The sequence below is a fragment of the Argopecten irradians genome, chromosome 10, assembly GCF_041381155.1.
Source record: "Argopecten irradians isolate NY chromosome 10, Ai_NY, whole genome shotgun sequence".
Taxonomy (NCBI): domain Eukaryota; kingdom Metazoa; phylum Mollusca; class Bivalvia; order Pectinida; family Pectinidae; genus Argopecten; species Argopecten irradians.
Window position 1 is genome coordinate 402,096 of NC_091143.1, and position 16,452 is coordinate 418,547.

At 35.1% G+C, this 16,452-nt stretch overlaps 1 protein-coding gene across 1 annotated transcript in view; it reads left to right on the forward strand.

Annotated features, from left to right (window-relative positions):
• The first annotated feature begins 899 nt into the window (after positions 1–899).
• The window catches only part of LOC138332856 (tRNA-uridine aminocarboxypropyltransferase 2-like), a 31,473-nt gene continuing 15,920 nt past the window's right edge, over positions 900–16,452 (forward strand). Inside the window, exons 1-4 of the mRNA XM_069280819.1 lie at positions 900–1,049; positions 7,025–7,115; positions 11,447–11,541; positions 15,120–15,306. Of these exons, the coding sequence (XP_069136920.1) occupies positions 940–1,049; positions 7,025–7,115; positions 11,447–11,541; positions 15,120–15,306 (483 nt within the window). The 5' untranslated portion in view covers positions 900–939. The remainder of the gene's footprint in view (positions 1,050–7,024; positions 7,116–11,446; positions 11,542–15,119; positions 15,307–16,452) is intronic.

A 16,452-nucleotide genomic window follows, 5' to 3' on the forward strand; every position in this document is an offset into this window, starting at 1 on the left:
ATGGTTCACGCTGGGTGGATATATAGTTAAAAAATAAACAAATCAGTCTAACAGAGTTATCAAATACATTATCAAATTAAACGTTTAGTCAACTTTGTTGCACAGATCATATAAAGTCATTTACAATTTAGATGGAGTAAATGCAACAAAAATGCAATAGAATCAGAAATGTATATATAATGTATATAATATATCTATATATGTATATTTAACCCTGTTTATTTCTAGATGCTTATGTCGTTATTATACTGTGGATAATTATGTATTTAAGAGATCTACATTGTTTTTCTTTCGTTATTCTTATCAAGATTTTAAACCTATTTTTTTTCATTGCACTTTGCGCACCAAGGACGTTATAAATCCTTGTTTCGCACTTACCCAAAGTATCAAACGGCACTTCGACTGGGGCAATGACGTATATGAGAAGGATAAGTCACATTGAGTTTTGGGCAAAGACAGCGCAGGCGCTTTTGTGTTTGTGCACTGACCGTGACGTTGGGCGACGACTGATTTCCTTTGATATCCGCCGTCGCAGCCTTTGATGTAGCATGGGGGTGCGAGGGTTACCGTCTTACTTACTGAAGCGTGCTGCCATTTCATGAGCGGTCGTATTTTTTAAACGATAGTTTAAGACATTTCTTCTAAATCTTCCGTCTTTAAAGCAAGTTATACAGTAAACGTTGTGAAATTTAATTTACTTTACATTGGCGTTTCGTTTGACTCGAGAAGACAAGTATTTGTTGAGAAAAACGGTTTTTATTCCCGGTTCATAAGCGTCTCGCGTGGTGTTTAGTAGTGTAAAGAGACAGACACGAATCCTTCTCACTTATAAATCCTTGGACTGGGGCAACTCAAACGGCAGAAGCAGAAACCCCGGATCGTTTTCCTGACGATGTTTCTCCATTTAGTTTTTCAAGCGTCCAAGTGATATAGAGTAACATGGCTACCGCCGAAGACGATTGCGAGAATGACCTTACAGAATTTTGTAATTATCCTATTGAGGACGAAGTGGTTGAATCAGAGAGGAGATCTATGTGTTCGAGATGCGGGTAAGATGTTCATCGTTTCATACTTCGATAACGTCTGTACATGTACTGTATGTGTTGTACGATATAGAGTCAGTGAAGAGGGTTCGATCATACAGTAACGTGCCAAAAGTCTTCGTAATTTTTATTTTTCCCTATATATTCTATGTAATTTTACATGTTTTCTTTTATTTTTCCTGATCTCATCTATTGGCAGATTTTAACCAATTTTGGCATACTTGTAGAAAATTATCTACACTTTCAGCTCAAAATATTTGTATAATTTTCCGATATTTTGTTTTCAAAATATATTTTTTTTTGTGCACCACTTAAACTTTTGACGTCATTTTCTTCTTTATTCTTACCAAAATGGCAACGATAAAGTTATGAAATATGGTTTTCTCAAAAGTGCATAAAGGAAAATTATGTAAATATTATGAGCTGAAAGGGTAGATAATTTTCTACAATAATGCCAAATTTGATTAAAATCCACGCCTAGATGAGATCAGGAAAAATCTAAGAAAAAATGTAAAAGATACATAGAATACATAGGGAAAAATAAAAAATACAAAGACTTTTGGCACAAGGCTGTACATGTATCAGGTCGGGGAAAACCACCAACTTGCGTATTATACACAAACTAGAGTATTATACCCCAATTGGAGTATGGATTTGTTCCTAAAAATAGCCTAAATCGCTGAAATCTCAACTTTTGCTATACTTTTCAAAAAATCGCATTAATATATGCCAAGATAAAGTACATATTACTGAAATTTATGCAGCAGAAGCGTTTGTTACTTCTCAAAGTATTGCATCTATTTTCAATACTTTCCGACATGCACATAAATATGATTTTGCATTTGTATTCTGTTTCAAAGTTAAATGAATGTGATTTGTGAAAATATTTGGGAAAAATTCATTTTAGAGCATTTTTATCTATTTTTAGTAACAAATTGGGGTATAATACTCCAGTTTGCGTTTAATACGCAAGTTAGTGGTTTTCCCCAACCTGTGTATCTGTCTATAGGCCGACTGCAGCTGGCCCACTGTACTGACAGTTTTACCTTCAGAATATCATACATTTGTATGGACAGGTCAGGGAGCTCGAGAAAGTCCTGATTCAACCAAAATAGTGGAATAAACCACCTTCTAAATACATCTATATGATTCTTTCAGAAGAGGTAGAGTGAGGCACAGGGACTTGTAACAGTTTTGGGACACTCCAGTATATGCAGGATAGTCCTGCATTTGAGTACGTAACAGTCCTGTATATGAGGGATAATTTTGTAACGCAAATGCAGGATTCTGTGAAATGAAAACGGATTAAGTTGTTTTAAACATGTCTATCAAAAAAGGGCATCATAATTTTCACATGGCAACATCACTTATACAACTTTCCACATTATTACTCAAATGGAAACAAATTTCATTATCTAAATGTTTGTACAAGTCACAAACAAAATCACCTCTATTGCTTACTATGGGGTTAAAAATAGAACACAGGTAAAATTCAATCAATCATGACATTTGTACTAAATTCCCCTAATGGCTATACACTGGAGAGCACCTAAATTGTCATTTTGTGACAAAGTGAGATAATAGAATTCAATAGTTCAGACACAAAAACATGGAGTCTTCCATCAGTTATATGTCTATCTAAAGGTTATGATGCCCTTTTTTGATACACATTTTTTTAAAACAACTTTATCCATTTTCATTTCACAAAATCCTGCATTTGCGTAATAAATGTATCCCTCAAATACAGGACTATTACTCAAATGTAAGACTATCCTGCATATACGGGAGTGTCCCCAACCTGTTGTAACATAGGTTGCAGAGCCTATATATATATTAAAGTAAAGCACCTAATCTATCATTTTTAGCTCACCTGGTCCGAAGGACCAAGGTGAGCTTATGCCATACCGTGGCGTCCGGCGTCCGTCGTCCGTCGTCCGTCGTCCGTCCGTCGTCCGTCCGTCCGTCCGTCCGTCAACAATCGACTTCTTCTCCATAACCGCTGGTCGGATTTCAACAAAATTTGGCTGGTAGCATCCTTATGGGCTACTAACTGAAAATTGTACAAATGATGGGTCTGACCCCCCAGGGGCCTGAGGGGCGGGGCCAAAAGGGGTCAATTTGGCTATTTCCATATAAACGACTTCTTCTCTGAAACCAAGCATGGGATAGCACCCATAATGCAATGGTAGCATCCTTATAGGGTGGGGATTCAAAATTGTACAAATGATGGGGCTGACCCCCCGGGGGCCTGAGGGGCGGGGTCAAATGGGGTCCATTTGGCTATTTCCATATAAACGACTTCTTCTCTGAAACCAAGCATGGGATAGCACCCATAATGCAATGGTAGCATCCTTATAGGGTGGGGATTCAAAATTGTACAAATGATGGGGCTGACCCCCCGGGGGCCTGAGGGGCGGGGTCAAATGGGGTCAATTTGGCTATTTCCATATAAACGACTTCTTCTCTGAAACTAAGCATAAAATAGCACTCATAATGCAATGGTAGTATCGTTATAGGGTAGGGATTAAAAATTGTACAAATGATGTGGCTGACCCCCCAGGGGCCTGAGGGGTGGGGTCAAAAGGGGTCAATTTGGCTATTTCCATATAAACGACTTCTTCTCTGAAACCAAGCATGGGATAGCACCCATAATGCAATAGTAGCATCCTTATAGGGTGGGGATTCAAAATTGTACAAATGATGGGGCTGACCCCCAGGGGGCCTGAGGGGCGGGGTCAAAAGGGGCCAATTTGGCTATTTCCATATAAACGACTTCTTCTCTGAAACTAAGCATGGTATAGCACCCATAATGCAATGGTAGCATATTTATAGGGTGGGGATTCAAAATTGTGCAAATGATGGGGCTGACCCCAAGGGGGCCTGAGGGGCGGGGTCGAAAGTGGCCAATTTGGCTATTTCCATATAAACGACTTCTTCTCTGAAACTAAGCACGGTATAGCACCCATAATACAATGGTAGTATCCTTATAGTGTGGGAATTCAAAATTGTGCACATGATAGGGCTGACCCCCGGGGGGCCTGAGGGGCGGGGTCAAAAGTGGTCAATTTCCATATAAATGACTTTTTGTCTGCAACTAAACATGGGATTACGCTCATAATGCAATGGTAACATCCTTATAGGGTTTGGATTCAAAATTTTGCAAATGATGGGGATGACCCCCCGGGGGCCTGAAGGGTGGGGTCAAAAGGGGTCAATTTAGCTATTTCCATATAAACGACTTCTTCTCTGCAACTAAGAATGGAAGAGCACTTATAATGCAATGGTAGCATCCTTATAGGGTTGGGATTTGAAATTGTACAAATGATAGGGCTGACCCCCGGGGCCTTAGACGGCAATAGATGCGAGGTCAAAAGGTCAATTAGGCTACTATTTTCATATAAATTACTTTGTCTCTGAACCTATGTATTGGATAGCATATTTGTATGGTATCAATAGCATCATTGTATGGTTGTGATTCAAAATTAAACTTTGGGAGTCAATTTTGCTTATTTTTCTAATTGTCTGAGTCTTGTGATAATTACTAACAAAAAACCAGGTGAGCGATACAGGCCCTCTGGGCCTCTTGTTTTGTTTGTTTTATAAACAATTACCAAATGAAATAGTTGTATAATAATTATATACATGCATTGTTGAATGCAGTTTATATGACAGATAAAATGAAGAGTTATGCTATCAGACGATTTTTCCTTATTGATGTACATATTCCTTTTTGTATTGGTAATATTGTGTGCATTGAATTACTGCAAGAAACCATTTTTTCATGACAATCATAGCCTTGCTGAATTGCTGATATTGAATACATAAAAACAATATAGCCTAGAATATACTTTTACTCTTCACTTTAAAGCAAGACAATGCAAGTTAAAAAATATATGCATTTGAGATTAAAAAAATTATGATAAAGTTTTCTTTCTTCAAAATTCGTTCCGAGACTAGCCTACCCCTTGCGTTTCAAAGGAAGGGCAGTCACCATTTTCTTTTAACTTTGCTTGGATACAAAATGTACAACACGCCTTCCAACCCCTATATAAAGTGTGTGAATCACACACATACATGCAATCAGTTGAACGATCGCTGTTCAAGGTGTAATAACTAACACCTGACCAGCTCTAGATCTACTGTACAATATTCCCAAGATGACTTTTTATGTGTAACCTGCGGCTGTGCCTTAAGAATAAAATGATTAGAATGTTCAATGTTTTCTCAAATAAACTTTCCATAAAAAAATCATAGATCTATATATATCAGTTGAATAAAAAGTAATGAATGAACTCATACCTTCTTTCCACGTGCAAGATCCCTTTTGATTATAATGTAAACAAACTTGAAAATTCTAATAGCAGAAAATATTGTCAAACTAAAAGTAAACACTGCACTCACCTGACAAGGTTTCATTAAAGTAATATTGTCAGCTAGATCCTAAAATATGTCAATTACAAGCTAATAAAACACTGATAAATATACACTAGATTTCACATGTACATGTACACTTGTGTGTCTTCGGTAGTTCAAGGATTTATAAGCGAGAAGGATTCGTGACTGTCTCTTTACAATACTAAACACCACGCGAGACGCCTATGAACCGGGAATAAAAACCGTTTTTCTCAACAAATACTTGTCTTATCGAGTCAAACGAAACACCAATGTAAAGTTTATTAAATTTCACAACGCTTATAACTTGTTTTAAGGACGGATAATTTAGAGAATATGTCTTAAATTTTCGTTAAAAAAAATATGACAGCTCATGAAACGACGGCCCGCTTCAGAAAGTAAGACGGTAACCCTCGCACCCGCAAGCTACATCAAAGGCTGCGCCGGCAGATATCAAAGGAAAATCAGTCGTCGCTCAACGTCACGGTCAGTGCACAAACACAAAAGCGCCTGCCTTGTACTCCCCCAAAACCCAGTGTGACTTATCCTTCTCATATACGTCCTTGGGTAGTTTATATATAAAGTGTCACTTGTGCGAAACAGTTGGGCACGTGCACGTGGCCAGTTGAGTACATGTACATTGGGTAAGATAGTATACGTGGAGATGTGTTGATGGATTATTTTTGGATTTCTATTCACTTGTGTGGAAAGTTCATTTTGTGAAACATCTAAATGACAGCCTTCAGCTTTGAGGAGTTGACATGTTTTCTTGCTAAAACAAGCCACACAGCTTTATAGGTAAGACCTTTGTTTACGTATAAGTAGGTGATACACAGTGAACAACAGCTAGGTGAATATATATGTATACATGACTGAGCGCACGTGTGTCAATTAATTCAAGCGCTTTATATAGGGGTCGGTGAGCGCGTCTGAATACTGGTAGAGAGAAAAACAAAAATGGCTGACCTCAACAGGGGAATGTCTCATTAAACGTTTTTGAAATACAAGACTTATTATATTTATTTATTTTTTTTAAATCTAATTGAATACTTTTTAACTTGCATTGTCAGCTTTAAGCAAATTAAAACATGTGACTGCGAGTGCAACTACAACGTCATTCTCCCTTGCCAGCAGGTGGAATATTCTAAAGCTATCACTGTTCACTATACCTTTCAAGGGTTTACTTTTTATGAATGTTTTTAGTAATGATTTTTAAAATGTTATTATTTTGTAATCTCCTATAAGTGTGACTTTGAATATGTCTTACACAACATAGGATCCCAAATCTTGTTGTGACTTGTGGGTTTTGATTTACTGAGAATTTTTTTCACCTAAAACATTGATTTATATTTTACTGAGACATCTCTAACAATAAGTATTATTTTTGAGGTTTTTCATGTCTCTGACAACTGTTAAAAATGATGGAGGGGGAGACAAAATTTAATTATTTCTATCCCAAAATTGCATTTCATATAGATTAGATTTGACACATCTGCTAAACAATATATTTTACATATGTTTTAATGTAAAGTCCAGTTTGCAAAAGCATGCAATATACAAATAAATACGTAATGCTGTGTATGTTGTAGCCGCCCCATAACTGTTTGTTGGTGTCCTTATCTACCTAAAGAGCGACTGGATGTGAAAACAAATATCTACATTCTACAACATCCATACGAGGTATTTCTTTTGATGATATTCTACCAATTAAATGTTATACATGTATATAAATAGAAAATCTCCAAGGAATGTCAAATTTAAAATACCTAACTGCATAAAGAATAGGAGTTAATATACTGTATTTATTATAGTGTTGTGTTGGCAAACTTTGTGAAAACATGGAACAGTTAATTATTCTTTTGTAACACAGATAGAAGTCAGCACAATTCAAATGTGACATTTGAATAATTGGTAGTTTATATACATGAATGAAAGCTGATTATAACAGGTTCGTAAGGATCATGTAAATGTGTTCTCCAATCTCTCAACAATTTAGACATTGATAGTAGACCTAGAGTAATTCTCATTTTGTATGTTGTAGGATGAGTAGACATTGACAGTAGACCTAGAGTAATTATCATTTTGTATGTTGTAGGATGAGTAGACATTGACAGTAGACTTAGAGTAATTCTCATTTCGTATGTTGTAGGATGAGTAAACATTGACAGTAGACCTAGAGTAATTCTCATTTTGTATGTTGTAGGATGAGTAGACATTGACAGTAGACCTAGAGTAATTCTCATTTTGTATGTTGTAGGATGAGTAAACATTGACAGTAGACTTAGAGTAATTCTCATTTTGTATGTTGTAGGATGAGTAGACATTGACAGTAGACCTAGATTAATTCTTATTTTGTATGTTGTAGGATGAGTAAACATTGACAGTAGACTTAGAGTAATTCTCATTTTGTATGTTGTAGGATGAGTAGACATTGACAGTAGACCTAGAGGAATTCTCATTTCGTATGTTGTAGGATGAGTAAACATTGACAGTAGACCTAGAGTAATTTTCATTTAGTATGTTGTAGGATGAGTGGACATTGATAGTAGACTTAGAGTAATTCTTGTTGGATGAGTAGACATTGACAGTAGACCTAGAGTAATTCTCATTTCGTATGTTGTAGGATGAGTAGACATTGACAGTAGACCTAGAGTAATTTTCATTTAGTATGTTGTAGGATGAGTAGACATTGATAGTAGACTTAGAGTAATTCTTGTAGGATGAGTAGACATTGACAGTAGACTTAGAGTAATTCTCATTTCGTATGTTGTAGGATGAGTAGACATTGACAGTAGACTTAGAGTAATTCTCATTTCGTATGTTGTAGGATGAGTAGATATTGACAGTAGACCTAGAGTAATTTTCATTTCGTATGTTGTAGGATGAGTAGACATTGAAAGTAGGCTTAGAATAATTTTCATTTTGTATGTTGTAGGATGAGTAGACATTGACAGTAGACTTAGAGTAATTCTCATTTGGTATGTTGTAGGATGAGTAGACATTGACAGTAGACTTAGAGTAATTCTCATTTCGTATGTTGTAGGATGAGCAGACATTGTCAGTAGACCTACAGTAATTCTCATTTCGTATGTTGTAGGATGAGTAGACATTGACAGTAGACTTAGAGTAATTCTCATTTGGTATGTTGTAGGATGAGTAGACATTGACAGTAGACCTAGAGTAATTTTCATTTCGTATGTTTTAGGATGAGTAGACATTGACAGTAGACCTAGAGGAATTCTCATTTCATATGTTGTAGGATGCGTAGACATTGAAAGTAGACCTAGAGGAATTCTCATTTCGTATGTTAAAGGATGAGTAGACATTGACAGTAGACCTAGAGGAATTCTCATTTCGTATGTTGTAGGATGAGTAGACATTGACAGTAGACCTAGAGGAATTCTCATTTCATATGTTGTAGGATGAGTAGACATTGAAAGTAGACCTAGGGTAATTCTCATTTCGTATGTTAAAGGATGAGTAGACATTGACAGTAGACCTAGAGTAATTTTCATTTCGTATGTTGTAGGATGAGTAGACATTGACAGTAGACTTAGAGTAATTCTCATTTCGTATGTTGTAGGATGAGTAGACATTGACAGTAGACTTAGAGTAATTCTCATTTGGTATGTTGTAGGATGAGTAGACATTGACAGTAGACCTAGAGTAATTTTCATTTCGTATGTTTTAGGATGAGTAGACATTGACAGTAGACCTAGAGGAATTCTCATTTCATATGTTGTAGGATGCGTAGACATTGAAAGTAGACCTAGAGGAATTCTCATTTCGTATGTTAAAGGATGAGTAGACATTGACAGTAGACCTAGAGGAATTCTCATTTCGTATGTTGTAGGATGAGTAGACATTGACAGTAGACCTAGAGGAATTCTCATTTCATATGTTGTAGGATGAGTAGACATTGAAAGTAGACCTAGGGTAATTCTCATTTCGTATGTTAAAGGATGAGTAGACATTGACAGTAGACCTAGAGTAATTTTCATTTCGTATGTTGTAGGATGAGTAGACATTGACAGTAGATTTAGAGTAATTCTCATTTCGTATGTTGTAGGATGAGTAGACATTGACAGTAGACCTACAGTAATTCTCATTTCGTATGTTGTAGGATGAGTAGACATTGACAGTAGACTTAGAGTTATTTTCATTTTGTATGTTGTAGGATGAGTAGACATTGACAGTAGACCTAGATTAATTCTTATTTCGTATGTTGTAGGATGAGTAGACATTGACAGTAGACCTAGAGTAATTCTCATTTCGTATGTTGTAGGATGAGTAGACATTGACAGTAGACCTAGAGGAATTCTCATTTCATATGTTGTAGGATGAGTAGACATTGAAAGTAGACCTAGGGTAATTCTCATTTCGTATGTTAAAGGATGAGTAGACATTGACAGTAGACTTAGAGTAATTTTCATTTTGTATGTTGTAGGATGAGTAGATATTGACAGTAGACCTAGAGTAATTTTCATTTCGTATGTTGTAGGACGAGTAGACATTGACAGTAGACTTAGAGTAATTTCCATTTCGTATGTTGTAGGATGAGTAGACATTAACAGTAGACCTAGGGTAATTCTCATTTCGTATGTTGTAGGATGAGTAGACATTGACAGTAGACTTAGAGTAATTTTCATTTTGTATGTTGTAGGATGAGTAGATATTGACAGTAGACCTAGAGGAATTCTCATTTCGTATGCTGTAGGATAAGTAGACATTGACAGTAGACCTAGGGTAATTCTCATTTCGTATGTTAAAGGATGAGTAGACATTGACAGTAGACCTAGAGTAATTTTCATTTCATATGTTGTAGGATGAGTAGACATTGACAGTAGACCTAGAGTAATTTTCATTTCGTATGTTGTAGGATGAGTAGACATTGACAGTAGACCTAGAGTAATTCTCTTTTTGTATGTTTTAGGATGAGTAGACATTGACAGTAGACCTAGAGTAATTTTCATTTCGTATGTTGTAGGATGAGTTACACAAAGGCTACACTACCACTAATATTTAGTACAAATACATGTATATTAAATACAATATTCATTTTAAACTATGAAAAGGGACATCTTGTCCTAACGTTTTGTCGATTGTGTTTATTGTTAAATATCGTTCAGTCAGGACGTCATACTGTACTGTCATAATATTAATAAAGCTGCTGTTTTATTTAGCACACACCTGATGGATATAAAGATTTGACAATGTAACTGTATCCTGTTCATGATCAGTCAGAAACATGCAGTCTAGGTTTGTACCTATGATGTAGCAGTATTTGTAATACATTATCTATTATTATTTAGTCACCTTGACAACTGAAGACAACTCCTGTAATACAAAATGTACATTGTTTATTATCATTCAGACATCCAGACGACTTAAGACAACTCCTGTAATACAAAATGTACATTGTTTATTATCATTCAGACATCCAGACGACTTAAGACAACTCCTGTAATACATTGTTTATTATCATTCAGACATCCAGACGACTTAAGACAACTCCTGTAATACATTGTTTATTATCATTCAGACATCCAGACGACTGAAGACAACTCCTGTAATACAAAATGTACATTGTTTATTATCATTCAGACATCCAGACGACTTAAGACAACTCCTGTAATACAAAATGTACATTGTTTATTATCATTCAGACATCCAGACGACTGAAGACAACTCCTGTAATACATTGTTTATTATCATTCAGACATCCAGACGACTTAAGACAACTCCTGTAATACAAAATGTACATTGTTTATTATCATTCAGACATCCAGACGACTGAAGACAACTCCTGTAATACATTGTTTATTATCATTCAGACATCCAGACGACTTAAGACAACTCCTGTAATACAAAATGTACATTGTTTATTATCATTCAGACATCCAGACGACTGAAGACAACTCCTGTAATACATTGTTTATTATCATTCAGACATCCAGACGACTTAAGACAACTCCTGTAATACAAAATGTACATTGTTTATTATCATTCAGACATCCAGACGACTGAAGACAGCTCCTATGTTATGTCAAGGACTGGTTCCTGGAAAATGTCGCATCTTTGTGGGCAAGAAGTTCTCTGAACATAGGTAAAAACAATTTTTTTTTAAAATTATTCAATTACAGAATTAAAGATATTAAATTGTATAATGACATAATTAAAATATATAGGATCTTCAATGAGTGTTCATTTCATATGAGATTTTATGAAAAGAGTCTAAGAAGTCAATTTATTGTTTTTTGTCTGACGTTACAATGGATTGCCATCCAATGGCAATATTGCTGCAGGTTATATTACACAAGTGACATACACAAAAATATTACACGGGCGAAATCACTGGATATCAAGGGGATTATGAGATAAATACCGGTAGATTTATTACAAAATAAAATGATAGCTTTTGAAGGCAGATCCCCCTCTTGAACTGCATATACAGTACTTGAAGCGTGTAACGTTCCCTCGAAACGAGCGCGAATGCAAAACGCAAACGAAATGTTAAACGAAAAAGAACAAAAATGAATAGCGTAAAACGAAAAACGTGTTTCTTCAAGCGCTAAACGAATAACACAAATGGAAAACGAAAAACGTAAACAAAGTTAAAGCGTGACCGGAAGGCCAGAATGTGATCATAAATGTCGATCGGGACTCTGGTAGCTTAGTGATCCGGATTCTGAAAGCGATGTCTATTTCACGTTCGCATATGAAAAATATATCTTGTCTTAGAAAATATGTAATTGTTATAAATATATTACCAATAAGCATGTGATTACGTATATATATTCAAGCATTTCTACATTTTTAGGGTGAGCGTACTCTCGCTCTATTGTTTTCCTTGTCGGATGTGGAGTCTGTGTACATCCGCTATGCGCAGGTTCCAACTGCGCACGTGATACCGGAAGTCACTGTCTTATACCGTTTAATAGATTTTGCTGTGATTTAGTGACACCAACCTTTCAAAAATAAGAAAAAACTATCAGCGATTTTCTCCTGTAAATACGACATTAAACAGTGCTAACCACGTTCATTTTGTGTAAACTTCAAGGGGCGTACAAACTCTTGCATCGATCACGATATTCTAAGCATCTGATCGAATTTGGAAACCTCCGGAACAATACAATGCGAAATAGGTTTATGTAGTCAATAAAAGAAAGTGACGAAACGGATAACTTTTAGTACCAGTCAAAGACATTACAGTGTTACTCAGCAGATTATATTTAAGTTATTTCACATCATCCTAGGTCGTAAGTATTTCACATCATCCTAGGTCCTAATTATATAAGTATACATATACATTGCACTATCGCTTCCTAACCCAAGTGACCATAGACTGTATTTGCTATGGTTCTAATAAATATTTATAAAATCACCCAGCCTTGCGTAAGAGAAACAGAATTAAAAAACATTATACAATATCAGTCCGGGTGCCTGAGCACTAGATCTAATGTACGCAGAACGGCATTCAAGCATGACCTAGGTATTAAGTCACAACGTGCACGCATACCAAAAATACAATGATCAATCATATCATTGACGAATACGTGTATAAATACAGAAATACAGTTGAATGTATCAACTGTCAGTTCATGTTGTACGATTATGTATATATATACGTCAATTATGATTTAATATCTATTGACTTTGGTCCGTTCTTAATTTTTCATAAAATATGTAAAAAAAATATTCATTTTAAATACTATATTAAGCGATGGTTGAGATATTATTAATTGTGTTATTTTATTATCAAAATAGTGTGTATCACTAGAAAATAATGTGATCCAATGCTTACAGTGCTGAGTCGAATATGATTTTTAATACAATGCGACTAGCGTTTGTATTAATGCTATCCGGTTTACCATGATGTGTAGAACTGAGTAGGACATGCCCTATAATGACATCTAGTGGTGACCTCTTAAACCATTCCATTCATAAACTTCCATTCATAAAATCCCTATTTATTGAACAATATTCCTTTTGGCCAATCAAAATGTTGCATTCCCTTTACTGCAGTATGCTGTCATGGGAAGCTTGCCTTATGATTGGTGGAATTGACACAGCCTCTGTATAATATACACACACATACTCCCTAACTGTGTCTACATCTGTATACATGTACATACAATCAACATCTGGTTGTGACTCCTCCTTCGGACCAATCAAAATGTGGCATTCCCATTACTGCATTTGTGTGTATGCAGTCATGGGAAGCCTGCTTTCTGATTAGTGGAATTCACACAGCCTCTGTGTAGAATATACACACACCTACTCTACATGTGTACACACTCCTATGTCCAACTTACATAAACACTGTTAATGACAATACAAATTGGAATTACTTAAGGCTTACAGATCTAGATCTCAGAGTTAAAAGTAAACTTATCTGAGTTTCTTTCTGTGTACATTATAGTTATGTTTTAAAATGATTATTGATAAGGCTGCCCTCATGTGTGCATGGTTTCACAATACATACATAACTGTGCAACACAAAAGTCAAGAGTGTAGGACAAAAACTCATTTTTGATGAATATAAGACTTAAATGCTTTCTTTATTTTGAAATTGTTTAATTTATGTAGGAATTTTTATTAAGAAGAATTTCAAACAAATTATATACATTAGTTGAATATTCTTGAAATAATTGATATCAAAGTCGGTCACCCTACCACCAGACATTAGACTGCTGATAGATATGCAAAAAGCCTTCAATCAAACTTAATTTTCCAGGACCTACAGTATCTGTTTTCTGGAGAATGGTGCATCTGCCTAACAGCTTGATGTTTTTATATGGATTGGTCAAATATTCATCAAGAATTAATTATTTTTTTCACAAAACCAGAGTGGTGTATCAAATGTCATATAATCAACAGGACTTGATGGCAGTACTGAATTCATCAAATTCATTTAATTTCATTCTAATTTTTCTGTATCTGCATGCTGCGTTGTATTTGCAGTACTTTGAGTACTTTGATTTTATAATGTATGCACCAGTGAGTTATTATGACCAGCAGAACGACGTCCTGTGGTGTGAGTTCACACCTGTCTGTAATCCTTCATTCCACTTTATCGAGCCCTGCGAGTGTGTTTAACAAGTGTACATGTACAATGTACCTATCAACCTGGAGCAGAAAGGTATACAAATGATCCTTACTATTAAACAATGTGTGTACGTTACATGTACCAAATTTAATTAATGTCTTGATACAAAAGGAATTTTTTTTTTAAATTTTATTTGTGTATGTTTGCTATAATGTCTAGAACATGTAAATTTATTGGCCTACACCTTCAATGGACTCCACTTTTAGTTAATTAGCCAACACATGCACAGTCAACCATTCCTTATCCAATATCAATGAATAAAATCCAGTAAATGAATTGGAACGCAAACACACGCAAATGCAAAAGAACGAAAGCTCAAACGAATCAAAACACAAACGAACGAAAACGCGAAATGCAAACGAAAAACGGTCGACCAAACAAAACGCAAACGAAACTAAACGAAAGAAACGCAAACGAATCTGGAACGCGTTTGAGGGAATGTTAGACGCATTCAGTACTGTAGCAGTTATTATCATCAGTGCCATTACTCATGATGACAGTCAACACCCATGTGTGGAGTGGATCGTTGGCACCAGTGATTTGGAAATAAAGAAGTAAATATTTTGGTGTTTTAGGTATCCTGAAGTTAATGAGATTCTGAAAGCTGCCAACACTCTCCTCCTTTACCCTGGAGATGATGCTACAGACATCCAGAATCTTCCCCTCCAATACCACACTTATAACCTGGTGATGTTGGACGGCACCTGGGCACAGGCAAAGAATATTTATTGTGCAAACAAAATACTGTCCTACCCAAGAAAGGTGTGATAAATCTTTTACTATCTTAAATGTCCATAACAGGGCCTTAGAATTAAATCTGCTACTCATTTAACTTCAATAAATTGTATTATGTACATTGTACATGTATAAAACATATATACATATAAGTGTAAGATACCAGACTGGGTCTATATAAATACTGCAAAATATTCTCATATTATGTCAAAGATGTATAGCTTATCTTTATTAATTTTAAAATAAAAAAAGATTTATGTAATACAAAGAAACATATAAAATCTTAAAATGTTGTAGGTAATACAAAGAACCATATACAATCTTAAAAGGTCGTATGTAATGCAGAGAAACACATACAATCTTAAAAGGTTGTATGTAATACAAAGACACACATACAATCTTAAAATGTTGTATATAATACAAAGAACCACATATAATCTTTAAAGGTTTTACGTAATACAGAGAAACACATACAATCTTAAAATGTTGTATGTAATACAAAGAACCATATACAATCTTAAAAGGTTTTGTGTAATACAAAGTCACACATACAATCTTAAAAGGTTGTATGTGTTACAAAGAACCCCATACAATCTTAAAAGGTTGTATGTAATACAGAGAAACACATACAATCTTAAAAGGTTGTATGTAATACATAGAAACACATACAATCTTAAAAGGTTGTATGTAAAACATACAATCTCAAAATCTCAAAATGTTGTTTGTAATACAAAGAAACACAATCTAAATCTGATTCTGTTTTCCAGGTACAGATTAATGATCTAATTAATGATCTGTCTGTCTGATATTGTAGGTACAGATAAATGATCTAATTAACGATCTGTATGATATTGTAGGTACAGATAAATGATCTAAATAATGATCTGTCTGATATTGTAGGTACAGATAAATGATCTAATTAACGATCTGTCTAATGATCTAATTAACAATCTGTATGATATTATAGGTACAGATAAATGATCTAATTAACGATGTGTTTGATATGGTAGGTACAGATAAATTATTTAATTAACGATATGTCTGATATTATACGTACAGACAAATGATCTAATTAACGATCTTTCTGATATTGTAGGTACAGATAAATTATCTTATTAACGATCTTTCTGATATTTTAGGTACAGATAAATGATCTAATTAAGGATCTGTCTG